The sequence below is a fragment of the Anolis sagrei genome, chromosome 3, assembly GCF_037176765.1.
Source record: "Anolis sagrei isolate rAnoSag1 chromosome 3, rAnoSag1.mat, whole genome shotgun sequence".
Classification (NCBI taxonomy): domain Eukaryota; kingdom Metazoa; phylum Chordata; class Lepidosauria; order Squamata; family Dactyloidae; genus Anolis; species Anolis sagrei.
Genome location: NC_090023.1, coordinates 172,249,494 through 172,275,969, shown reverse-complemented (window position 1 = coordinate 172,275,969; position 26,476 = coordinate 172,249,494). Strand labels below are relative to the sequence as shown.

Below are 26,476 nucleotides of genomic sequence, written 5' to 3'. Positions count from 1 at the left end.
CGGCTGTGGAACGCCCTTCCTACGGACATTAGACTAGCACCATCTCTAATGGTATTCCGCAAAAAGGTGAAGACCTGGATGTTTGTGCAGGCGTTTGAGTAATTTAGTGCAATCTGGTAATGGAACATAGGAATGGAACAATGGACGACGAACCTGGACTACGCTTGGATGATGAGAAGATTGGGGACGGTTGTTTTTTGTAACAATTGTGCATTGTAATTTCTTATTGGTAATTTATGGATAATGTGTTAAGTCAATTGTTATATGTTGTATGGAACTACTGCTGTTTCTACTGTTTTTATTGTTTGTGAACCACTGTGAGTCGCCTTCGGGCTTGAGATACAGCGGTATAGAAGCAAAGTAAATAAATAAATAAATAATAAATATTAATAAACTCTATCTATATTCAGTTAAACTCAATTACTCTGTCCATCTATCTAACTATCTATCTATCTATAATCTATAGGTCACAATTAAACTAAATTACTCAATTAATCTATCTATTTTCTATCTATAACTAAATTGTTTTTGCAATGATATTTTCTGAGGTACCTGTCTGCCAACAGCACATCATGGATTCTTCCTTTAGGCTGAAGAGGCAGGGAGACCTCCAAAATGGCTGCTTCTATCCTGGAAACAGGGGCGGGCCCAAAGAGCCACTCTTTGGCCAATTATTGCAGAGGACCTGAAAACTGCCTTTCCTGCTTCTGGCTGCTAACTTTTTAGGCCTTTGCAGAGGCTGCAGAGGCCTAGGAGAAAGGCAAGGGGCAACCAATTTAAGCAACCCAAAAAGACAATAAACCCAGTCTCCTGGGAGACGGAACAGGAGGGACTCTTGATTTTTTGCATCTCATAGACTTAGCATGGGGATTGGGTTAACCAGTTAAGATTCATGAGTAAACTAGGTTTTTTTTAAAAAAAATCTGAAACATTTCGGGGGGGGGGGTTGAACCCCTAACTCCCCCCCCCCCCCCCTCACTACAGGCCTGGCTATGAACACTGTGCTATGGTCTGGTCAAGCTCTGGGTCCATTTATTTATTTATTTATTTACTATTCTTGTATACCGCTGTATCTCAAGCCCGAGGGCGACTCACAGCGGTTTCCAGACAGCAAACAGCAAAGACAATAAAAACAGCAATAATTAATATGCGAAACAGTTAAATTACACATTTCCATTACTAGCTAATAAACCATCATCAATACACAGTTATCACAATCGCCTCATTATCCAAGCGTGATCCAACTTCGTCGTCCATTGTTCCGTTCCTATGTTCAAATTACCAGAATTGCACTGAATTACTTAAACGCCTGCACAAACATCCAGGTCTTCAACTTTCTACGGAATGTCATGAGAGATGGTGCCAGCCTAACATCTACAGGAAGGGCGTTCCACAGCCAAGGAGCCACCACCGAGAAGGCCCTATCTCTCGTCCCCGCCAACCGTGCTTGAGAGGCTGGCGGGATCGAGAGCAGGGCCTCCCCGGAAGATCTCAAAGTCCGGGTGGGTTCATAGGCCGAGATGCGGTCAGATAGGTATCTTGGGCCGGAACCGTTTAGGGCTTTATAGGCCAGTACCAACACCTTGAATTGGGCCCGGTAGCAAATCGGCAGCCAGTGGAGCTGGTGCAACAGGGGGGTTGTATGCTCCCTGTGCTCCGCTCCTGTTAGAATCATGGCTGCCGCGCGTTGGACTAGTTGCAGCTTCCGGGCCGTCTTCAGGGGCAGCCCCACATAGAGAGTGTTGCAGTAGTCTAGGCGTTGCAGTAGTCCATGGGGGTGACACCACTGTAACTTTACACTGAAAAGGCTTTCACAGCTTCATATTGCACTCCTTTACAGTTTTAAATCGCAAGGCTAGTTGTGAGCAAGAATACATCACATAGGCGCTGGGAAGAGGGACAAAATAATAACTTGGCCTACTACTCACACTCTCTGCTCCTCCCATGCTCCACGCCAGCTGCAATACTCGCGGTCCCCGCTAGGTGGCGGCAGAGAGCGTCCTTCCAGGGTTAAGTAACCCCGCTTCCGTCTCATCTGGGACACCAAGTCCATGAAGACGGCTGGACTTCTGGGTTGCTGTCAGATTTCCTCACAGGGGCTGTTGCTAGACCTTTGGGTGATTCGTGCTGGTTGGCAGAAACGGCCTTTCGAGGTCTGGCCATCGCTGATCGATCCCTCCTGTGTCATCCCTGCAGGTAAGAGTTGTGTTATAACATATTTAATTTCGGATTTTTAAGTTTCTTTAATCCTTGATTCCTTGATCACTAGCTGCAAACACACAACAACAAAAACACCCTTTATTTATTTTATTTTATTTTTATATTATTATTATTTATAATTTATATTATATTATTATTATATTGTTATTATTTATATATTATATTATTATATTGTTATTTATATTTTATATTATATTATATTAGTATTTTATATTATATTTATATAATATAATTATATATTATATAATTTATATTATATTTATATTTATATAATATAATATTATATAAATAACAATATAATATAATATAATATATAAATTATATATTATATTATATTATTATATTGTTATTTATATATTATATTATATTAGTATTTTATATTATATTTATATAATATAATTATATATTATATAATTTATATTATATTTATATTTATATAATATAATATTATATAAATAACAATATAATAATATAATATAATATAAATTATAAATAATAATAATATATTATATTATTATTTATATATTATATTATATTGTTATATTGTTATTTATATAATATTATATTATATTATATTAGTGTTTTATATTATATTATATTATTATTTATATATTATATTATATTATATTAGTATTTTATATTATATTATTATTATTTATATTTTATATTAGATTATTATATCACTATTATTTATATTTTATATTATTATTAATTTATATTATTATTAATATTTTGTTATTATTTATATTTATTAATATTTATGTTTATATTATTTATAATATATGTGTGTATATGTGTGTTCATTTATATTATAGCTGGAAGCACCCAACAACAAAAACACCCTTTATTTATTTTATATTATTTTTAAATTGTTATTTATATTTTATATTATATTGTTATATTATTATTATTTACATAGACTGCTGTGGCCCAGTCTATGTATATGTGTGTTTGTGTATATATATGTGGTTTTGTGCATGCGTTGTAATGTGTTTTTTGGTTTTTTGGCTTTTTGGCTTTTTAAGTCTCTTCTGCTGTGTTTTTCAGTGTTTTTATGAGTGATGGTCACTCATTGGCCTGATAGGTGTCTTGTGTCCAAATTTGGCGTCCATTCGCCCAGTGGTTTTTGAGTTATGTTAATCCCACAAACGAACATTACATTTTTATTTATATAGATTCTGTTTTAATGTTTGTATATTTGAAATGGTGTACTAATGCTTTTAAGTTAAACTGCTTTGAGTCCCCTTCGGGAGAGATAAAACGAGATATAAACAAATGCAATAATAATATCTCAAAAGGACGGGGAGACTTCAGCTTTCATAATCCCAATGGCTACCTGGAGGCTTCTGGGAGTTGAAGTTCAAAACTCCTGGAAGGGCGTTCCCCTGGGCAGATCTTCAAACTACAAGAAAGGAGATTCCATCTGAACATTAGGAAGAACTTCCTGACTGTGAGAGCTGTTCAGCAGTGGAACTCTCTGCTCTGAAGTGTGGTAGAGGCTCCTTCTTTGGAAGCTTTTAAACAGAGGCTGGATGGCCATCTGTCAGGGGTGCTTTGAATGTGATTTTCTTGCTTCTTGGAAGGGGGTTGGACTGGATGGCCCATGAGGTCTCTTCCAACTCTATGATTCTATGAACTTCCTGACTTTGAGAGCCATTCAGCAGTGGAACTCTCTGCCCCAGAGTGTGGTGGAGGCTCCTTCTTTGGAAGCTTTTAAAAAGAGGTTGGATGGCCATCTGTTGGGGATGCTTTAAATGTGATTTTCCTGCTTCTTGGCAGGGGGTTTATTATTTATTTATTTACAGCTTTTATATTCCGCCCTTCTCACCCCGCAGGGGACTCAGGGCGGATTACAGTGTACACATATATGGCAAACATTCAGTGCCAATTTTTTTGACATACAAACATATACAGACATACACCGAGGCTATTTAACTTTTTTCTGGCCGCCAGGGGAGCTGTTGCTTTCATCGTCCATCTGCAACGCTGATGAAGCACTTCCGCATTCCCCGCATGCTTTCCCGCTGGAATGCTTTGCTGGAGTCTTCTTTATGGCCTCATAAATTAGTTAATTTAGCCTCCCCACACTTTTAAGGTGGTACCTAATTTTCCTACTTGACAGATGCAACTGTCTTTTGGGTTGCAAAGGTCGACAACAAGCTACACACAATTGGTTGGAAACCCACTCCAGCCTAGGCTGGCTTCGAACACATGACCTTTTGGTCAGAGTGATCTTAATGCAGCTGACACTCAGCCAGCATTTTAATTAAGATATTCAAAAGTAAAACAAACCATGTAAACATATTCACACTTCTCCCAACATGTAAATTACTTACACTTGCTTCTCCTTTTGAGTAATTTCTTTCTGAAGACTTTCAGATTTACTCATATAATCTTGCTTAAATGTCTTGTCCTCACTCTCTGCCTCCGTTTGAGACTTCTCTGTTTGCTGCAATCTGGTGTCATTCAAATCAACTTTGGGTAAAACTGAAGCTAGGATTTGGGTGTAAAGGGTGAAGAAGACAAATAAAAGGAAAAAATGGGGAAAATAAAAGGAAAAATATTTATTATTATTATTATTATTATTATTATTATTATTAATCTTCCTTCCTCTTTCTTTTTTCCTTAGTTGCCTTGGCTGAAGAAGCCCTGCCCTTGTGTGATGGGCTCCAAAGTGTCTGTGGATGCTTCGGTGCGTGTGGTGATAGTGGGAGGGGGCTTTGGTGGGATAGAAGCCGCCCTGCAGCTCCATAGCTGGGGGATCCCTTTCCTTCTTGTGGACATGAGAGATGCCTTCCACCACAACGTGGCTGCCCTCCGAGCCTCTGTAGACAGTGGTAAGTTCTTATTCACTTTTATTTTCTGTACACCTTTGCTAAACACAAGAGATCAGGTATTTTTGAAGGCTTTCATGGCCGGAATCACTGGGTTGTTGTAGGTTTTTTCGGCCTATATGGCCATGTTCTAGAGGCATTCTCTCCTGACGTTTCACCTGCATCTATGGCAAGCATCCTCAGAGGTAGTGAGGTCTGTTGGAACTAGGAAAATGGGTTTATATATCTGTGGAATGACCAGGGTGGGACAAAGAACTCTTGTCTGTTGGAGCTAGGTGTGAATGTTTCACCTGATGAACCAACCTAGACACAGAATATTATTTGAGAACACAGAAATGCTGGACCACTCTCACAACCACCATGTCAGACTACACAGGGAAGCCACTGAAATCCATAAGCATGTGGACAATTTCAACAGAAAGGAGGAAACCATGAAAATGAACAAAATCTGGCTACCAGTATTAAAAAACTCTAAAATTACAACAACAAAACAACAGAGAGGTAACCATCAGGGACACCTAATCACCTCTCAACAGAAGATTGCCCTAGGCACTGCCAGGCCATCAAATGCTAATCAAGGTGGTCAGTTGAAACATTCACACCTAGTTCCAATAGACAAGAGTTCTTTGTCCCATCCTGGTCACTCCACGGATATATAAACCCATTTTCCTAGTTCCAACAGACCTCACTACCTCTGAGGATTTATTTATTTATCGTGTCAGTATCAACCAGAAAATTGTATTACATTTTTAACGAATTTTTAACAAACAGACAAAACAGAGTTTGCAAGCTTGGTAGTTGATTCAATGTCCTTTGACCAGTAGCTGGCCACTTGGAGTGCCTCTGGTGTTGCTGCAAGGAGGTCCTCCATTGTGCATGTGGCGGGGCTCAGGTTGCGTTGCAACAGGTGGTCTGTGGTTTGTTCTTCTCCACACTCGCATGTTGTGGATTCCACTTTGTAGCCCCATTTCTTGAGGTTGGCTCTGCATCTCGTGGTGCCGGAGTGCAGTCTATTCAGCACCTTCCAAGTTGCCCAGTTTTCTGTGTGCCCAGGGGGGAGTCTCTCATTGATTGAGGTTCTGGGTTTGAGGCTGCCACCTTTGGATTCTCGCTTGCTGAGGTGTTCCAGCAAGAGGGGGACATGAGAGAAGCCTCCTCGCAGGATTGCAAGACATCCGGGCGTCCCCTGGGCAACGTCTTCGTGGACGGCGGATTCTCTTATTCCAGAAGAGACTTGCAGCATGCAAACCTCTGAGGATGCTTGCCATAGATGCAGGCAAAGCGTCAGGAGAGAATGCCTCTAGAACATGGCCATGTAACAATGCCACCAGTTGTAGGGACGTCACTAATTTGTCAGGGTCTCCTACAATTTGTAATGGATTTACACAATCTGTAATGTAGCCTGTAGCCTGTAATATTTTGTTTGTCTTTCAATGTGTAGCGCGGCTTGACTTGAAAGTATACGAAACAGAGGCTTGGATTTAAGAGAAACTGTAATACGTTTATTGAAGTATGGAATAAGCTTAATGGTTTCAATGTTTCTTAACTCCTAGTGGCACATTTCTTTAAGGGTTACATTTATAACATTTCATAATACAACTTTTAAGAGGGCTGTTCCCTCCACTAGACGAGTTTTAAACTTATTTCCTTCAAAATGTCTTTCTGTCACTTAACGGATCACTCAAGGTACTAGCATACTCTTTCCCTCAGTTATCTCAGTTGCAGTAAAGATTCTTACTGGTGTTCTCTCCCTTTTTTTACTCATTCACTAAGTACTAATCTAGATAAGTCAACTTGACCTATCTAAACCACACAGGCTAAAAGCCTAAACTTTTCTGATTCTCAACCCAGCAGAACCAGCCTTCCCTGCGGTTCTCTGACTACAGACCGACTATTTTTAATGCCTGCTCCTGCCAAGTGGCAGTTGGCTCCTCCCCTTTTTACCATGGCAACCCAGCTCAGAGTGAGCTGAGCCAGCTACTATCCCTCCCAGTTATGCTATTTTAAATACTTACCCCTTTAAACACATACCTATAATTATACATGACTGTAGGTTAAATTCACACTTCACCACAGGCCATATAGCCTGAAAAAAACTTACAACAACCCACAAGAGATCAGGGTTTACCCATATCAGAAATATTAGTTTATAGCCCATCATCTTTTGCGAGAAAGACCCATCACCTGCTGTGAGGGATTGTAGGAGTTGACCAAAACACTCTTCTTGGTTGAGGACTATTAACTCTCACACTTTTGATAATGTTTTGCAGGATTTGCAAAGAAAACCTTCATCTCCTTCTCCGTAACCTTTAAAGACAGCTTCCGGCAGGGCAAAGTAGTTGGGATTGACTTGGACAAACAGCACGTTCTGTTGAATGACGGTGAAGTGGGTGTATCTCTATATAACACTTATTTTCATTCATGAGCACTGAATGAGTAAGAAAGTTTGACCACAATCTATTTCTTTTCAGGAGATCTTTTTTTCTCACCTGATCCTTGCCACGGGGAGTGATGGGCCTTTCCCCGGGAAATTTAACAAAGTTATTGGCATGCAGGCTGCTATTCAGACTTATGAAGACATGGCACTGGAGGTAACTGAATTTTTTTTCAACGGGGAAGGGAGGATTGATTCTGTTGTTTTGTACTCCATGTAGATGATAAACTGTGTGTTTAGAGTCTTTATGACAGAATGGCTGCCGCCTGAGTCCATTCTGGCATAGATTGATTGTTAAGAGTAGAAGCTCCCAAATGAAATGTTTCTGGTGGGAATCATACCATCTCACTACCTCTGAGGATGCTTGCAAAAGTGCAGGCGAAACGTCAGGAGAGAATGCCTCTAGACCATGGCCATACAGCCTGAAAAAACATACAGCAACCCAATCATACCACTATTTATCGTGTCAAGAGCAATCCAAACAGTTGCATTGCATTTTTTAACAAACAAGCAAACAAAACACAAAGTTTGCAAGCTTGGTAGTTGCTTAAATGTCCTTTGACCAGTATCTGGCCACTTGGAGTGCCTCTGGTGTTACTATAAGAAGGTCCTCCATTGTACATGTAGCAGGGCTCAGGTTGCATTGTAGTAGGTGGTCTATGGTTTGCTTTTTTCCACACTCGCATGTCGTGGATTCTACTTTGTAGCCCCATTTCTCAAGGTTGGCTCTGTATCTTGTGGTGTCAGAGCACAGTCTGTTCAGCACCTTCCAAGTCGCCCAGTTTTCTGTGTGCCCAGGGGGGAGTCTCTCATTTGGTATCAGCCATTGATTGAGATTCTGGGTTTGAGCCTGCTACTTTTGGACTCTCGCTTGCTGAGCTTAAAGGTGTAACATTAGAAAATGTTGACCATTTCCGCTACCTTGGCAGCCACCTCCCCACCAAAGTCAACATCAACACCGAAATACAATACCACCTGAGCTCTGAGAGTGCAGCATTTTTCCGAATGAAGCAGAGAGTGTTTGAGGACCAGGACATCTGCAGGGATACCAAGGTGCTTGTATATAAAGCTATTGCCCTCAGCTATTTGCTGGGGTGTTCCAGCGAGTGTCTCTGTACATCTTAGAAAACTATTTCTTGATTTAAGTTGTTGACGTGCTGGCTGATACCCAAACAGAGGATGGGCCGGAGATGTCACTTCCTTGGTCCTTTCACTATTGGCTGCTACTTCCCGGCGGATGTCAGGTGGTGCAATACCAGCTAAACAGTGTAATTTCTCCGATAATGCGGCATGTCTCATGTCTTAAGAGCCACATCCACTGTTTTAGTGTGGTGAGATGTGTTCCACACTGGGCATGCATACTCAGCAGCAGAGTAGCATAGCGCAAGGGCAGATGTCTTCACTATGTCTGGTTGTGATCCCCAGGTTGTGCCAGTCAGCTTTCGTATGATATTGTTTCTAGTGTCCACTTTTTGCTTGATGTTCAGGCAGTGCTTCTTGTAGGTCAGAGCACGGTCCAGAGTGACTCCCAGGTATTTGGGTGTGCTGCAATGCTCCAATGGGATTCCTTCCCAGGTGATCCTCAGAGCTCGGGATGCTGGTCTGTTCTTAAGGTGAAAAGCACATGTCTGTGTTTAAGATGGATTAGGGATTAGCTGGTTTTCCCTGTAATAGGCAGTAAGAGCACCTAGAGCTTCGGAGAGCTATAATAATAATAAAACTTCATTTATATGCCGCTCCATTTCCCCGAGGGGACTCAGAGCAATTCCCAGGTAACATCACAAAACGTACAAAGTAAAAACAACATAACCATAAGATTAACAAAGCAAAATATAAGCATAAAAATTGTCGCCATAACACACGGATAGGCAATTAAAAAATTTAAAAGGCCGGGCCAAGATTTGTGCAAGCCCAAAAATTCTAAGGAGGGGGGCGGGAATTAAGTGCAATGTTAGGGCAGGCAACAATGATATTAGGTACGGCTCTGTGGCTGTTCATTCCAGGGCCGATTAGAGGAAATGATCTGGGTAATTGGTAGGAAGAATAAGGCCGTATTCAACAATGTGTAGGGTTGAGTTAGAACTGGTCATTTTCAAAGGTTTGTTGATACCACCAGGTCTTCAAGCTCTTACGAAAGGAGGGGAGGGATGGGGCCTGTCTTATTTCCCTTGGAAGGGCGTTCCAGAGCTCTACCACTGCTGCTAACCGAACAGAGTAGTCTTAGGTCAATGAGTTTTTAAATTTGTATTCCTCCAGTCTGTATTGGTGCACTTGTTATTGTGTTTGTTTCTGGGTGTATGTGCCTTCAAGTGGCCTGTAAATGTATAGCAACCCCATTAACTTCTCTTAGAGGTTGTTTTGCTGGTTCCTTCCACAGAGAGGTAGCCTACAGGATCCATTGGGGCTGGAAGAGTTTTTTTTTTTTACCTTATTTATATCCCACCTTTCTCTACCCCAGGGGGGACTCAAGGCGGCTTACAATTTTTTTTATTATTATTATTATTTGTCTTATCAGGAGCAACTTGAGAAACTGCAAGTTGCTTCTGGTGTGAGAGAATTGGCCGTCTGCAAGGGCGTTGCCCAGGGGATGCCCGGATGATTTTTTTGATGTTTTATCATCCTTGTGGGAGGCTTCTCTCATGTCTCCGCATGAGGAGCTGGAGCTGATAGAGGGAGCTCATCCGCCTCTCCCCAGATTCGAACCTGCGACCTTCAGTCCTGCCGGCACAGGGGTTTAACCCACTGCACCACCGGGGGCTCCAAATGGCACCTACGCAATGCCTCAAACATACAAAATTCAACTAAAAATGGTTTGGATTAAAATTACAACATAATAAATATGATTAAAATACATTCAAGGTTAAAATATGCCAACCAAAGTTCAAGGTCTTAAGCCATTCCATGATCAATTTGCACATAATTCCATATTACGATTACTGCATTGCCCTAATTTTCTGAAAGATCTTTAAATATATATTCAAGGTTAAAACACACAATCCAGAGTTCAAGGTCTAAAGCCATTTAGTGATCAATTTGCACATAATTCCATATTACGATTACTGCATTGCCCTAATTTTCTGAAAGATCTTAAAAATATATTCAAGGTTAAAACACAAAATCTAGAGTTCAAAGTCTAAAGCCATGATCAATTGCACATAATTCCACATTAAGATTACTGAACTTGCTTATTTTTTGAAATCTTGCTCCCAGAGCCAGGTTTTGACTCTCTTCCTGAAGGCTAATAGGGAAGGGGTTGATCTGATGTCACTGGGAGGGAGTTCTACAAGTGAGGGGCCACTACTGAGAAGACCCTGTCTCTCGTCCCCACCAGCTGCACTTGCGAGGAAGGTGGCACTGAGAGCAGGGTCTCCCCAGATATCTTATTTATTTATTTATTTAAAACTTTTATATCCCGTTCTTCTCTATGTCTGTGGAGCGACTCAGAATGGCCAACAGCAAAAATTCAATGCTAAACAATAAAAACATATTAAAACAACATACATAATACAATTGGTTAAAAAATACATATAAGTTAAAATACATATAAAGCCATTCGCCAGGTTAAAAACATCGTCCAGCTCAATCCGCATATTGTGGTCCAATAATTCTAGTATTTACCCGTCTCAGTCGTCACTCTGCAAATGCCTGATTCCACAGCCAGGATTTCAGTTGCTTCCTGAAGGTCAGGAGGGAGGGGGCAGACCTAGCCTCATTCGGGAGAGAGTTCCATAGCCGGGGGCCACCACAGAGAAGGCCCTGTCTCTCGTTCCCACCAAGCGCAACTGCGAAGGTGGTGGGACCGACAGCAGGGCCTCTCCGGAAGATCTTAGTCTCTAAGCTGGTTTGTAGGGGAAGATACGTTAGGACGGGTAGCCTGAACCAAAACCATTTAGGGCTTTATAGGCTAAAGCCAGCACTTTGAATTGTACTTGGTAGTAGACTGGCAGCCAGTGGAGCTGGCGTAACAGGGGGGTTGTGTAAAATTGTTTTTATACTAAGCCAGTGGTTCTCAACCTGGGATCCCCAGATGTTTTTGGCCTTCAACTCCCAGAAATCCTAACAGCTGGTAAATTGGCTGGGATTTCTGGGAGTTATAGGCCAAAAACATCTGGGGACCACAGGTTGAGAACCACTGTACTAAGCTGAGAAAAGCAGTATATAAGTGGAGTAAGTAAATAAATAATATCAGTGTGCTTTTTTTGCTTCTGGGAGGAAAGCAAATGAAAACAAGAATGTATGAACTGTTGATGACTTTAAATGGTTTGAGTACTAGCTCTTTGAAATTAGTGGGGTTTATGAAAGAATTTTTGGCATTGTTATATGCTACAGTATGATAACACCTTATTTCTCCTTTTGGAATGGAAAGGTTCAAAAAGCTCCCCGTATCGTAATTGTGGGTGGTGGTTCTGCTGGTGTTGAAATGGCTGCAGAGGTGAAGACAATGTATCCCACAAAAGAGGTATGACACACACTACACATTATCATATGTCTCCGTGAATATATTTTTGTGGTTTAAAATAATTGTAAATATGTTGGAATCAGTATGGACAAAAAAACAAAAAAACAAAACAAAAAATGGCCAGAGGGACACCTCTTTGTCCCACTGCATCCCACTTAGAGCTTCTCTCTCCTGAATAGATCCACACCTCTCCCAGTTTGTTGCACTCACACTCCTTTCCTTCCAAAAGACCAGACAGGCTTTTTGCCCAACATACTTTTCTTGTAACGCTGTCTGTCCTCTTCCCATTCCTCCCTCCTCAATCTCCTGTCCTTCTACTAGGGCCAGCTAGACATCTTTTCCCCAGATCATTCAACTCACTGTTCACTTTTCTGAAAAGGATCGAACTTGATTTAGAGCATCACTGTTCTTTCAGGGTACACCTATATTGCAAAGTTATTGCATTTTGACACCACTTTTATTGTTGTTGTTTATTCGTTCAGTCACTTCCAACTCTTCGTGACCTCATGGACCAGCCCACGCCAGAGCTCCCTCTGTTTTTGCTCTGTTTCCGTGATATTTCCTATGCCGTTATACATTGTGATCTACCTTACTAAACCACTTTATCCTTTAATTAGTTAACGTAGTGGTTTCCCCCCCCCTCCAAAATTAGTCTGCTGTTATTGTTGTTGCTAGCTATTTTTGTTATGTTGTTTTATGCTGTTTTAATTGTTATTGCTTTATTTTAATTGTATTTGGGGAGATGGAGGCGGGGTAGAAAAATAAAGTTCTTCCTCTTCCTCTTCCTCCTCCTCCTCCTCCTCCTCCTCCTCCTCCTCCTCCTCCTCCTCCTCCTCCTCCCTTCTTCTTCTTCTTCTTCTTCTTCTTCTTCTTCTTCTTCTGTTGGCTGTCACCACCCCCAGCTCCTTCAGAGTCAAACCAGTCACTTCAAGGATGCTACCCATCTATCTTGCCCTTGGTCGGCCCTTCTTCTTTTTTCCTTCCATTTTCCTCAGCATCATTGTCTTCTCTAAGCTTTCCTGTCTTCTCATGATGTGGCCAAAGTACTTCATCTTTGCCTCTAATATCCTTTCCTCTAATGAGCAGTCGGGCTTTATTTCCTGAATGGTTGGATCTTCTTGTGGTCCAAGGCACTCTCAGAATTTTCCTCCACCACTTTTATTACCATGACTGTATCCTATGGAATTACTGTATATACTCGAGTATTAGCCTAGTTTTTCAGCCCTTTTTTTAGGCTGAAAAAGTCCCCCTCAGCTTATACTCGAGTCAAGGTTATTTATTATTTTGCTCTATCATCATCATCATCATTTCATTTATTATTTTATTCTATTTATTATTATTATTACATTTATCATTTTACTCTATTATTATACATTTATTATTTTACTGTATAATTGTTGTTATTGCTACATTCATTATTTTATTTTGATTATTATTATTACATTTATTATGTTACTCTCTTTATTATTATTGGAAGGATACGTAAACACATTTACATTGAAGAAGGCAAATAATCATTTAATCAGAGTAGGACAGTCTTATCTTAAATTACCATTTTTGTAAATATTAATATATATATATAACCTACTGATTCCTCAATTAATGTAATTTAATTGACATCTATTTTTATTTTGGAATTTACCAGTAGCCTCTGCATTTCCCACCTTCGGCTTATATTCGAGTTAATCCGTTTTCTCAGTTTTTTGTGGTAAAATTAGGTGCCTCGGCTTGTCTTATACTCGAGTATATATGGCATGTCCTTCAAGTAGTCACCAAAACCTTTAGCCCCACATTGCTTCCTACCAGTCTTTTCTGATCAACCTGTTCTCCTTCCAGAGACTTTAAACCACTTTCCAACCCATGAAAAGCATTTCCCTACAGCTAAGTCATCTGAAGCTCCTGTCCTTCCAAAAGAGCCAGATTTTAAACCCTTTAGAACCCACTAAAATCTGCATCTACTCCCCTTCACAGGATCCTATCTTTGTGAGAGCTGTCCAGACTTTAATCCACTCTTCAATCAATTGATCTCCTTGGAGATCAACACCTAGGATTTAGAATCTATAGGGTCATCGCTTAAATTTAATTAAATTGTTATTAGTTGTTCTGACTGCTGTGTTCTGATAATAGGAAGGGAAAATTCTCTTTAAAAAAGAATAAATATGAAATCTGGAGTGCTACTTGATTTATAACTTATTACCACACCGCGTCAATGCAGCCATTTCTTTTAAGTCTCTGCTGATGATTTTTACCAGCCATGTGTTTTGGTATTTTGTTCTCAGGTTGCACTAATTCACTCAAAAATTGCATTGGCAGATGAAGAACTGCTTCCTCGAGTCCGACAAGAGGTGAAAGAGACCCTTATTCAGGAGGGAGTAAATCTCTTTTTGGGTATGTCCATAGCTAGTTTGGTTACATGTCTGTTTTTCTCAGGAATCCTGTGTTATCTTCTGAGGAAGACTAAGGCCTTCTCTACACTGTCATATAGTCCAATTCAAAGCAGATAATCTGGATTGTATATGGCAGTGTAGAAGGGACCGTACCTAATATTATTGTTGCCTGCCATAGCATTGCACTTAATTCCTGGCCCCCCCTAGAATTTTTGGAGCCTCCTATATGTTCCTGGTTCTTCTCAGATCTGAGATTCAGGGGAAAATGTTTTTATTTACTACATGCTAGCTGTACCCACCACACGCTGCTGTGGCCAACTTTCCCTCCCTCTTTCTCTCCTTCTTTCCCTCCTTCCATTTTCTTCTTGCCTTCTCTCCTTCTTTCCTTCTCTACCTCTTTCCTCCCTCCCTTTTTTCTTTTCTTTCCCTTTCTCTTTCTTCCTTCTCTGCTTCTTTCTTTCTTTCTTTCTTTCTTTCCTTCCTTTGCTTTTTGCTTTCATTCTTCCTTTTGTCTTTCCTTCCTTCCCTCTTTCTCTTTCTTTCTCTTCTTCCTTCGCTCCCTCTTTCCTTCCTTTTCTTTTTTTCTTTTCCTCTCTCCTTCTTTCTCTATCCATTTCTTTCCAACCCCTTCTTTTCATTTTCTCTCCTTTCTTCCTTCTCTACCTCTTTCCTTCCTTCCTTCCTTCCTTCCTTCCTTCCTTCCTTCCTTCCTTCCTTCCTTCCTTCCTTCCTTCCTTCCCCCCCCCCCCTCCCTCCCTCTTCCTTCCCTTTTTTCTGTATGTCATTTATCTTTTCATCATTTATCTTTTGGAGGTTTTTAAGTCCTTTCCACTGTTTTGGGGTTTTTTTTTGGGGGGGGGTTATGGGTGATGGACACTCATTGGTCTGTTAGCGTTGCTGTGGCCAACCTTCCCTCCCCTTTTCTCTCTCTCTCCTTCCTTCCCTCCCTCTTTCTCTTTCTTTCTCTTCTTCCTTCGCTCCCTCTCTCCTCCCTTTTCGTTTTTCTTTCCTTCTCTCCTATGATCTATGCTATTATGTTCAATTTCTATTTAATACATCATTCTTTTGTATGATAAGATTTTGCTTATGAGAGTGCTACATATGATCTTGAGTTCTGGTGCTGTGTCTGTGGTGGCAGCAATTAAAGTGGGGACAAGAGGAAGACCTCATGTCTGGGGACAATAGTGGGATTAGAAGAAACCTTGAGTTGCTGGCAACATAGGTTTTGGGAGTTTGTGCTGGAATTTGATGCCTTTTCTGCCTATAGAGATAGCCTTTCATGTAAGATTTCATTCATGTTATTTGACTTACTTTTCCATCAGTAATGGTGCAGAGTGCAAAGTCTTCATCGGGTCCACAAGAAATATATTGAGTTTCAGTTGATTTCCCAAATTTTAACTAAATGTTGCTGGCAAATACTTCCAAGCCATTCTCTGCAGAGAGTTAGTAACACATATATCTTACAAAACTGATTTGTTTTGAAGGTGCTTATTTCTAATGTTTTTTTTTAACTGCTTATGATAGGTCAGAAAGTTGATAACCTACATGAGTTGACTTTACACCAATTCAAGGAGAACATGCTAGTGAAGACTGATAAAGGCACAGAAATGGTTACTGACATGGTGATCCTTTGCACTGGAATAAAAATCAATTCATCAGCATATAGCAGTTCATTCGGTAAGTTATTTCCCAGCTTGCCTTCTATATCCTATCTAAAGTAATAGACCAGGGGTCCTCAAACTAACTCCTGAGGGCCGGATACGGCCCTCTAAGGTCATTTACCCGGCCCTCGTTCAGGGTCAGCATAAGTCTGAAACAACTTGAAAGCAAAACAGCAACAACAATCCTATATCATCAGCCAAAAGCAGGCCCACACTTCTAATTGAAATACTAATAGTAGATCTACAGAGACACTTGCTGGAACACCCCAGCAAGCGAGAGTCCAAAAGTGGCAGGCCCAAACCCAGCACCTCAATCCACCAGATGAGAGACTCCCCCCTGGGCACACAGAAGACTGGGCGACATTTAACCAACTACCAAGTTTGCAAAATCTGTGGGTTTTTTTCTTTTTTTCTTTTTCTTTTTAATCTGTGTGTTTGTTTTGTTCTGTTAGAATTGTAACACAATGGTATGGTTGCTGATGACACGATAAATAAATAAATAAATAAATAAATAGGAATTTGTTCATTTTTTTTCAATTAGTTCATACAAATATTCTCCATCTATCTGGCACTGGCCTGGACCATCTGTCAAATTTAAAAACGCAATGTGCCAAAAAGCTTGCCCATGTCTGATATATGTACATAATACATAATGTAATATATAATATAATCATTTCTTGGGGCTCCATGAAAAATCTTTGCTTCAAAAAGGGCTCCATGGCTGAAACAGTTTGAGAACCCCTGATATAGAGATGTAGTATTATATACATTGGTACATAATGAATTGTGGCTATATATACAATTGATTGTATATTGAATTGTGGCTATATATACAATAGGCCTCTACTTATTGTTTGCAGCACAGAAAATGCTGTTTTCTGTACCAAACCCACCACAAACTCATATCTCATATCATCTGAATTTTATGATGGATTAATATTGAACTGTGAAGATTTTTGTCAGTCTAAGATTACTCTCAAAAGAGTTTCTTGACACTTAGAAATATTTTTTCCTGCACACAACAGCAACAACAATCTTATATCATCAGCCAAAAGCAGGCCCACACTTCCCATTGAAATACTAGTAAGTTTATATTTGTTAAAATTGCTCTTCGTTTTAATTATTGTATGGTATTTAAGTGTTCTTGCACTACAAATAAGATATGTGCAGTGTGCATATGAATTCATTCATGTTTTTTTCAAATTATAATCCGGCCCTCCAACAGTTTGGGGGACTGTGACCTGGCCCTCTGTTTAAAAAGTTTGAGGACCCCTGATCTAAAGTAATAGACCATTCCTTCAGCACTATTTTTGGTATTTCAAATCCTATGCTTATCAACTTTCTATAGGCTTGAGGAGGGGGAAGAGGCCAGTTTGGATTGCGTACATGGATTTGTTTGCCTTTGACGAGAGGGTTATATTGTTAACAGGATTGGCTCATTCTGTAAGGCGCATTAAAGCATTTCCCTCTGGTTGCAATTTATTGGCGAGGCCAAGACTACAATCCCATACTGTTGCTCAATAAATCCCATTGTACTCAGTGAGATTAAGGTCTGATACACATAGGACTACGCTGTTAAGGTTAGCATGTTATCTCTAGATAAGCTTATTTTATGTGCATATGTGCCTTTAGATTTAAACCCAAGTTTAGTGTAGACATGGGCAGTAAAGCATGTGCAACCTCTACAGACCGAAAAGCCAAAACCAAGGTTACAACAACATCTGTTATAGAACTCCATTATGCTGATGACGATGTTGTCTGTGCACATTCAGAAGATCTACGAGCCACTCTAAACACCTTCGCAGAAGCATACGAGAAGCTCGGCCTGCCATTGAACATCAAGAAAACCAAAGTGCTCTTCCAGCAGTCACCAGCCAACCCCTTTCCAATGCCAGAGATACAGCTTAATGGTGTAACATTAGAAAATGTTGACCATTTCCACTACCTTGGCAGCCACCTCTCCACCAAAATCAACATCGACACCGAAATACAACACCACCTGAGCTCTGTAAGTGCAGCATTTTTCCAAATGAAGCAGAGAGTGTTTGAGGACCAGGACATCCATAGGGTTACCAAGGTGCTTGTTTATAAAGCTATTGTCCTCCCAACCCCGCTATACACCTGCAAAACGTGGACTGTCTACAGATGTCACATGCAACTCCTAGAACGATTCCATCAGCACTGCCTCCGAAAAATCCTGCAAATCTCTTGGGAAGACAAGTGGACAAATGTCAGTGTGCTGGAAGAAGCAAAGACCATCAGCACTGAAGCGATGATCCTCCACCATCAACTCCGCTGGACCGACCATGTTGTCCGGATGCCCGACCACCATCTCCCAAAGCAGTTGCTCTACTCCGAACTCAAGAACGGAAAATGGAATGTTGGTAGGCAGGAAAAGAGATTTAAAGATGGGCTCAAAGCCAACTTTAAAATCTCTGTCATAGACACTGAGAACTGGGAAGCCCTGGCCCGTGAGCGCTCCAGCTGGAGGTCAGCTGTGACCAGCAGTGCTGCAGAATTTGAAGAGGCACGAATGGATAGTGAAAGAGAGAAACGTGACAAGAGGAAGGCGTATCAAGCCAACCCGACTGGGACCGCCTTCCACCTGGAAACCAATGCCCTCACTGCGGGAGAAGATGCAGATCAAGAATAGGGCTCCACAGTCACCTACGGACCCACCCTGGAGGATTATCCTACTTGGACCACGAGGGATTGCCTAAGTAAGTAAGCCTCTGGATTTAAACCCAAGCTTAGTGTAGACATGGGCAATAAAGCATGTGCTACCTCTACAGCCCACCCGTTTTTTCCAAAATGCTGAAAGCTGCACTTCAATATTGTTCTAACAAAGTGAATATTCAAGTTAGGCCTGTAACTATTTATGGTGAAATTATGAGTTAAAATCATGCGACCACAACAGTATTCAGTTATTATTTTGGAAATACCGAGTCCCTTATAATTTGACTCTTAATGCCGTTATTCACAGAATTATTTGAGGTGTCTATCTCTTATAACCATACGGATGAAGGTAAATCATAAAATCAGAGTTGGAAGAGACCTCATGGGCCATCCAGTCCAAGCACTGGGATTGTGGCGCAGCTGGCTGAGTGTGAGCTGCATTAAGATCACTCTGACCAAAAGGTCATGAGTTCGAAGCCAGCCTGGGCTGGAGTGGGTTTCCAACCAATTGTGTGTAGCCTGTTATCGACCTTTGCAACCCGAAAGACAGTTGCATCTGTCAAGTAGGAAAATAAGGTACCACCTTAAAGTGTGGGGAGGCTAAATTAACTGATTTATGAGGCCATAAAGAAGACTCCAGCAAAGCATTCCAGCGGGGAAGCATGCAGGGAATGTGGAAGTGCTTAATCAGCGTCGCAGATGGACGATGAAAGCGACAGCTCCCCTGGCGGCCAGAAAAAGTTAAATATAGCCTCTCTGTATGTTATATGTTTGTATGTCAAATATTGGCAGTGAATGTTTGCCATATATGTGCACACTGTAATCCGCCCTGAGTCCCCTGCGGGGTGAGAAGGGCTGAATATAAAAGCTGCAAATAAATAAATAAATAAATCCCCTGCCAAGAAGCGGGAAAATCACATTTAAAGCATCCCCAACAGATGGCCATCCAACCTCTTTTTAAAAGCTTCCAAAGAAGGAGCCTCCACCACAAATATACTTCTGGTAGTTCGTTATGAAGAGTTATAATCAGTATTAATTATTCTTTTTTTGTACTATTTTTCTAGTATTTCATATTCAATGAGGGTTAGTGTATCACAATACATTGCTATTTCATTTTTGTTCCTTCTTAGTTAACAAACTGGCAAGTAATGGTGCTCTGAAAGTGAATGACTACCTTCAGGTTGAAGGATATGATAATATTTATGCCATTGGTGATTGTGCTGATGTGAAAGAGCCCAAGATGGCCTATCATGCTGCGCTCCATGCAGATGTTGCAGTGACCAATATTATCAATAGCCTGACAGAGAAACCTCTAAAAATCTACACACCAGGTAAGACCACTCATTCAATAACTTCACATCCTTTTTATATTTCTTCCATATATATGAATTGTAAAGTTATTATATGAACCTGAGTTAATTTTTACACCTTCTGTAATTGCAGGTGTTTTAAAATAGCTGTTGCAAGCCAATAATATTTTTGTGTTGGTACTTTTGCGACATTCCTTTATCAAGGTTTCGTTATGGACAAAAGATGTCATGAATTGATATGTGAACAGGCTATATTATTTAATTTGAAAATGGGTACATAGGGAGTTTCCAGGTAACTTTTACTGTGCAATTACGTCACTTCTCTTCAAGGAGGTGCAGATGATTCCCAGCAAAAATGTCCTCAGAAGCACTTCAACTACTTTTTGGGTGGCTCTCCCTTCATTTCTTTTAAAACCCTCCTATCAGATACATCCTACTTCTGTTCATGCCCAGCATTTATTTATATTTTAAATTTTAAACTATTACATTTGGCAATAGGTTTTTTAAATCCTTGTGTGTTATTGTTTATATGTGATTTATATTAATTGTATTGTTTTTGCTTATTGCTTTTTGTTATATTGATGTGATGTCGGGCTTGGCCTCATGTAAGCCGCTCCAAGTCCCCTTGGGGAGATGGTGGCGGGGTATAAATAAAGTTTTATTATTATTTATTATTATAGAATCCATAGGTACACATCCTATTGTAATTGTTATTTGGGCTTGGCCTCATGTAAGCCGCCCCGAGTCCCCTTGGGGAGATGGTGGCGGGGTATAAATAAATAAATAAATAAATAATAATAATTATTATTATGACAAAGGTTCCATTAGTAAACCTACCATTTTCCACATTTTTTGTGTTTTTTTTTTCCTTAGAAAATCTGTGGACACAAAGATGGAGTTGCAGTTTTGACTAATAACACTAGCTATCTGGAAGCATCTTTGGTGTAAAAAAATACCAGATTTGGCCAATAACTAGAAGTATAAAAGGAGCCCCCGGTGGCGCAGTGGGTTAAAGCACTGAGCTACTGAGCTTGTTGATCAAAAGGTCGCAGGTTCAATTCCAGGGAGCGGCATGAGCTTCCGCTGTCAGCCCTAGCTTCTGCCAACCTAGCAGTTCGAAAACATGCAAATGTGAGTAGATCAATAGGTACCGCTCCGGCGGGAAGGTAATGGCGCTCCATGCAGTCATGCCGGCCACATGACCTTGGAGGTGTCTACGGACAACGCTGGCTCTTCGGCTTAGAAATGGAGATGAGCACCACACCCCAGAGTCAGACATGACTGGACTTAATGTCAGGGGCTACCTTTACCTTTACCTAGAAGTATAAAATCTAAGGCACTGCTTGTGTGGCTGGAATGAAATGTGTAAGGATATACATAGTCCTGATTATTCTTACCTCCTAGGATTTGCAAATAATACTTAGAAATTAATGAAAGCAAACGTATACCAGCCCTATTAAACTTTTTGTCTCTAAAATACCATTGAGGGTGGTTATTAATAAAAGCATGTGGGAGGCCACCATATTGAGCTAATTCATGAATGGATGGTCCTAATTTAGCATTACAATCTCCCAGTAAAATAATTGTTGCTTGTGTATACAATGCTGTTAGTTCTTCCACCATTATTTCTAACTGTACCCAGGTATCAGGACTATAATGAGAGGATGTGACTGGTGGGATGTAAACATTTATCAGTATAAGCTCCATTTCTTTATGGCTGAACTTAATGGCCAATATGTTATGATTATCATCCGCCATGAACAATCCTTCCCCTTGCCACTGTAATTCCTCCTTAATACATATACATACCCCCCCCCCCCCCCCGAGGCACGCCCCTTATTCCCCCTTTTATGAGCAGGTGTATGCCAACATTGAAGTCCGGGTAATTGTATTGAGTCATCCACTTCTACTAGCCAAGATTTTTGTAATGCTAATATCTCAAAATCAGATCGGAATCTCACCAGTTCACAATCAACAGTCTCTTTCCAGCCAGCTACATTCCAGGTGACAATCTGAATAGGTCTTACTGTATCTAAAAATTCTGGTTGACCTGGTTGTATTAGTATTGAAGATTCTGACAGTCAGTTTATATCTGGGGCTGGTACAATGTCATCAGTATCTCCAGCGAAAACTCAGTTATTTATTTATTTATCGTGTCATCAGCAACCATACCATTGTATTACAATTCTAACAGAGCAAAACAAACACACAGATTAAAAAGAAAAAAAAGAAAAAAAACCACACAGATTTTGCAAATTTGGTAGTTGGTTAAATGTCCCTTGACCAGTATCTGGCCACTTGGAGTGCCTCTGGTGTTGCTGCAAGAAGGTCCTCCATTTTGCATGTGGCAGGGCTCGGGGTGCATTGCAGCAGGTGGTCAGTGGTTTGCTCTTCTCCACACTCGCTTGTCGTGGATTCCACCCTGTAGCCCCATTTCTGAAGGTTGGCTCTGCATCTCGTGGTGCCAGAGCGCAGTCTGTTCAGCGCCTTCCAAGTCGCCCAGTCTTCTGTGTGCCCAGGGGGGAGTCTCTCATCTGGTATCACCCATGGATTGAGGTGCTGGGTTTGGGCCTGCCACTTTTGGACTCTCACTCGCTGGGGTGTTCCAGCGAGTGTCTCTGTAGATCTAAGAAAACTATGTCTTGATTTAAGTCGTTGACGTGCTGGCTGATACCCAAACAGGGGATGAGCTGGAGATGTCTTTGCCTTGGTCCTTTCACTATTGGCTGCTACTTCCCGGCGGATGTCAGGTGGTGCAATACCGGCTAAGCAGTGTAATTTCTCCAGTGGTGTGGGGCGCAGACACCCTGTGATAATGCGGCATGTCTCATTAAGAGCCACATCTACTGCTTTAGTGTGGTGAGATGTGTTCCACACTGGGCATGCGTACTCAGCAGCGGAGTAGCATAGCGCAAGGGCAGATGTCTTCACTGTGTCTGGTTGTGATCCCCAGGTTGTGCCAGTCAGCTTTCGTATGATGATCGTATGATCGTGCCATTACCACTCAAGCAGGGAGCTTTGAGATGGTAGAACAGAAGCTCTCCGAAGCTCTAGGTGCTCTTACTGCCTATTACAGGGAAAACCAACTGATCCCTAATCCATCTAAAACACAGACATGCGCCTTTCACCTTAAGAACAGACAAGCATCCCGAGCTCTGAGGATTACCTGGGAAGGAATCCCACTGGAGCATTGCAACACACCCAAATACCTGGGAATCACTTTGGACTGTGCTCTGACCTACAAGAAGCACTGCCTGAACATCAAGCAAAAAGTGGGCGCTAGAAACAACACAGTTGTTAAAGGTCCCTCTTCTCTGGGTTGCTGCGGGTGCTGTCCATTGCTGGCATTTATCATATCTTTTGTCCTCCTTGTATTCGCACTAACTTTAGTTGTTGCTTTTGTTTTCGCCAGCATAATGTCTGTAGTCATGTCTGTGTTATTAGTGTTCATTCTATTGCAAAATGAGTTTGGTATTGCAATCATTTCCCTATTTTTGCTTATCTGACCATCTTGGACCTGTCTGTGAAAAGTAATGCTGTCTTGGTTTGGTGCATCCTCCTGATTTAAGTCCTTACAGCTTAATATTGGATTTAGCTGTTTCATTCCAGTTTGTTTCCTTGAAAACTGGTCTAAAACAAACGTCCTTGTAATAGCGTACAGGGAAAATTCCCAAGGTGCTTAGGAATGCCTTTTTCCTCAATAATAATCCAGGAATATAGCCGTGTTTGATATGGAGTGACACTCTTGTGAATTCCCAAGTACCCATCAGAGGCTTGACTGCTGTTAGAGATGTATTCCTGCATTTCAAAATCTCTCTGATATGGTTGTTAGCTTTGTGTACGGAACTCCAGATGGGCAGTGCTCCATTAAAAGGGTAAATATCTAACTTAATCAAGTTTGAATGTATGTTAGTTCACTATAGTCTTAGGATAGTGATTATTGTCTATTTGTGCACGTTTCTGTTTTTGTTTTTAATGTTGATATGGTCAATGGACTAATCAATAAACTTTGCTTTGCTTTATTGCTTTATATAACTAGAAGGAAAATGTTAACTCGGATCAAATAGCACACTGTAAATAATATTTTCTGTTTTCCTTTCAGGATCACTTACCTTCCTGATTTCAATGGGAAGAAATGATGGAGTCGGGCAGATTAGTGGAATCTACATTGGGCATTTCTTAGTTACTGTTGCCAAAAGCAAAGATCTTTTTGTCTCAAAAAGTTGGAAGAAAATGGGTCAGCATATGCCTTGCTAATAAACAAAAAAGGAAGCAAGCAAGAAAAATGTTACATTACCAGTGCCAATAATAGTATACAGTATAACTAATTAGCTAGTAAAGCAGTGAAGGACTGAACAGAATAATTTTCTCAGGAAAAAATGCATTTCTATGTTGTATATTTAATCTCTGCTGAAGCAGCATTTAACATTGGACCTTCAGTTTTATTAATTCATATTACCATTAATTTTGCAGAATTGAACTGAGTTTTCGAATTAAAAAGGCAGCAGACTATGCAGTCTGTGGAACTAATTGATCATTCAATGCTGTGTGTGGTATGCTGAGTTTTTATCTACATTCCATATCCCCCCTTTACATTTAAAGCAACTTGTTCTGAGTCCCAGTCTTAATATGATGTCGGAAGCAGCCTGATCTTTGGAGATCTCTGAATCATGTGATCAAGATTCTATAAACCTTCGCAAATGCTTAATAGTTCTTAAGTTGTTTTTTTTACTGTAAACTAGCCGTCCCCTGCCACGCGTTGCTGTGGCCCACATGGGGGTTCTGTGTGGAAGGTTTGGCCCAAATCTATTGTTGGTGGGGTTCAGAATGCTCTGTGATTGTAGGTGAACTATAAATCCCAGCAACTACAATTCCCAAATGTCAAGATTCTATTTTCCCCAAACTCTACCAGTGTTCACATTTGGACATATTGAGTATTTGTGCCAAGTTTGGTCCAGATATATAATTGTTTGAGTCCACAGTGATCTCTGGGTGGAGGTGAATTACAACTTCAAAACTCAAGGCCAATGCCCATTAAACCCTTTTAGTATTTTCAGTTGGTCATGGGAGTTCTGTGTGCCAAGACTGGTTCAATTCCATCATTAGTGGAGTTCAGAATGCTCTTTGATTGCTCTATAAATCCCAGCAACTACAACTCCCAAATGACAAAATCATTTTTTTGAGTGAAAGACATACATTGGACTGTTAGGTGTCTTGTGTCCAAATTTGGTGTCAATTCGTCCAGTAGTTTTTGAGTTCTGTTAATCCCACAAACGAACATTACATTTTTATTTATATAGACTAGCCGTCCCCTGCCAGGCGTTGCTGTGGCCCAGTCTGGTGATCTGGAAAATAAAGTAACGTGAAAGTGTTGGTTTCTAATATATATAATTTCTTTATGCTTGTGGGGAAACAGTATTTCTTGCTGTTTCTTTGTCAGTGTTGATGTAGAGATTGTCTGGTTTGCCTACTCTGGAACAGGCAACATATCATTGTCCTTCTTTAGGGGTCCCTTTCAAATCTATGAGACTATATCTCTCTCTGTGTGTGAATCATATATATTGATCTATATCTATGGCTGGATGGCTCTTTGTCAGGAGGGCTTTGAGTATGTTTTCTTGCCCTGATGAAGGGAGTTGGACTGGTTGGCCTTAAGTACAGTATATTTTGGCGTATAAGACTACTTTTTAACCCAAGAAAATCTTCTCAAAAGTCTGGGGTCGTCTTATACGCAGGTGTAGTCTTATGCATGGGAGTTGTCTTAACTCTATATTTTAACTGGAAAAGTTGGGGGTCGTCTTATACACCCAGTCGTCTTATATGCCGGAATATACGGTATTTTGTTGGTCATGGGGGTTCTGTGTGGGACGTTTGCCCCAAATGGGTTCAGAATGCTCTTTGATTGTAGGTGAACTATAAATCCCAGTAACTATATTTCCCAAAAGTATGGTAGAAATGCCCCAGTACTCCCTAAAGAGCAATCGAGGGGACAAAAATCGTTGTTGAGACCCCCCCCCCCAGCAAGTGCGTTGTGGATCCAGACTCCTAAGTTCACAGATTAGGATAAAAACTATGTATTTATGTGTGTTCGGCATCTAATTGTTGCCAGTCTATATGTCACCCTGAGTTGCCTTCAGGCTGAAAAGGGCGGGATAAAAGTGTGGCAAATAAATAAATAAATCCACACCTATCCCAATGCAAAAACTAAATTACTTTCAAAAACCTCACAGAACATGCTGGTATACACACTTTTATAAATATTATTATAAATATTTTTATATATATAATTATTATAAATATTATTTATAAATATTATTAAAAGCCTTCCCTTGACTCCAAGGTGCTGAACAACTACAGACCTATCTCCAACCTCCCTTTTCTGGGCAAGGTGCTGGAGCGGGTGGTCGCCTCTCAGCTCCAGGGATTTCTGGATGACATCAATTATCTGGATCAGTCACAGTCTGGCTTCAGACCTGGCCACGGCACCGAGACGGC

At 40.6% G+C, this 26,476-nt stretch overlaps 1 protein-coding gene across 1 annotated transcript; it reads left to right on the top strand.

The window, feature by feature from the left end:
* The first annotated feature begins 2,000 nt into the window (after positions 1-2,000).
* Positions 2,001-24,523, top strand: AIFM2 (apoptosis inducing factor mitochondria associated 2). Its single transcript, XM_060768863.2, has 9 exons — positions 2,001-2,196; positions 4,850-5,057; positions 7,325-7,440; positions 7,526-7,645; positions 11,855-11,947; positions 14,227-14,335; positions 15,859-16,011; positions 19,802-20,002; positions 24,084-24,523. The coding sequence occupies exons 2-9, from the start codon at positions 4,883-4,885 to the stop codon at positions 24,236-24,238; spliced, it is 1,122 nt and encodes a 373-aa protein (XP_060624846.2). The 5' UTR covers positions 2,001-2,196; positions 4,850-4,882; the 3' UTR covers positions 24,239-24,523.
* The last annotated feature ends 1,953 nt before the right edge of the window (positions 24,524-26,476 follow it).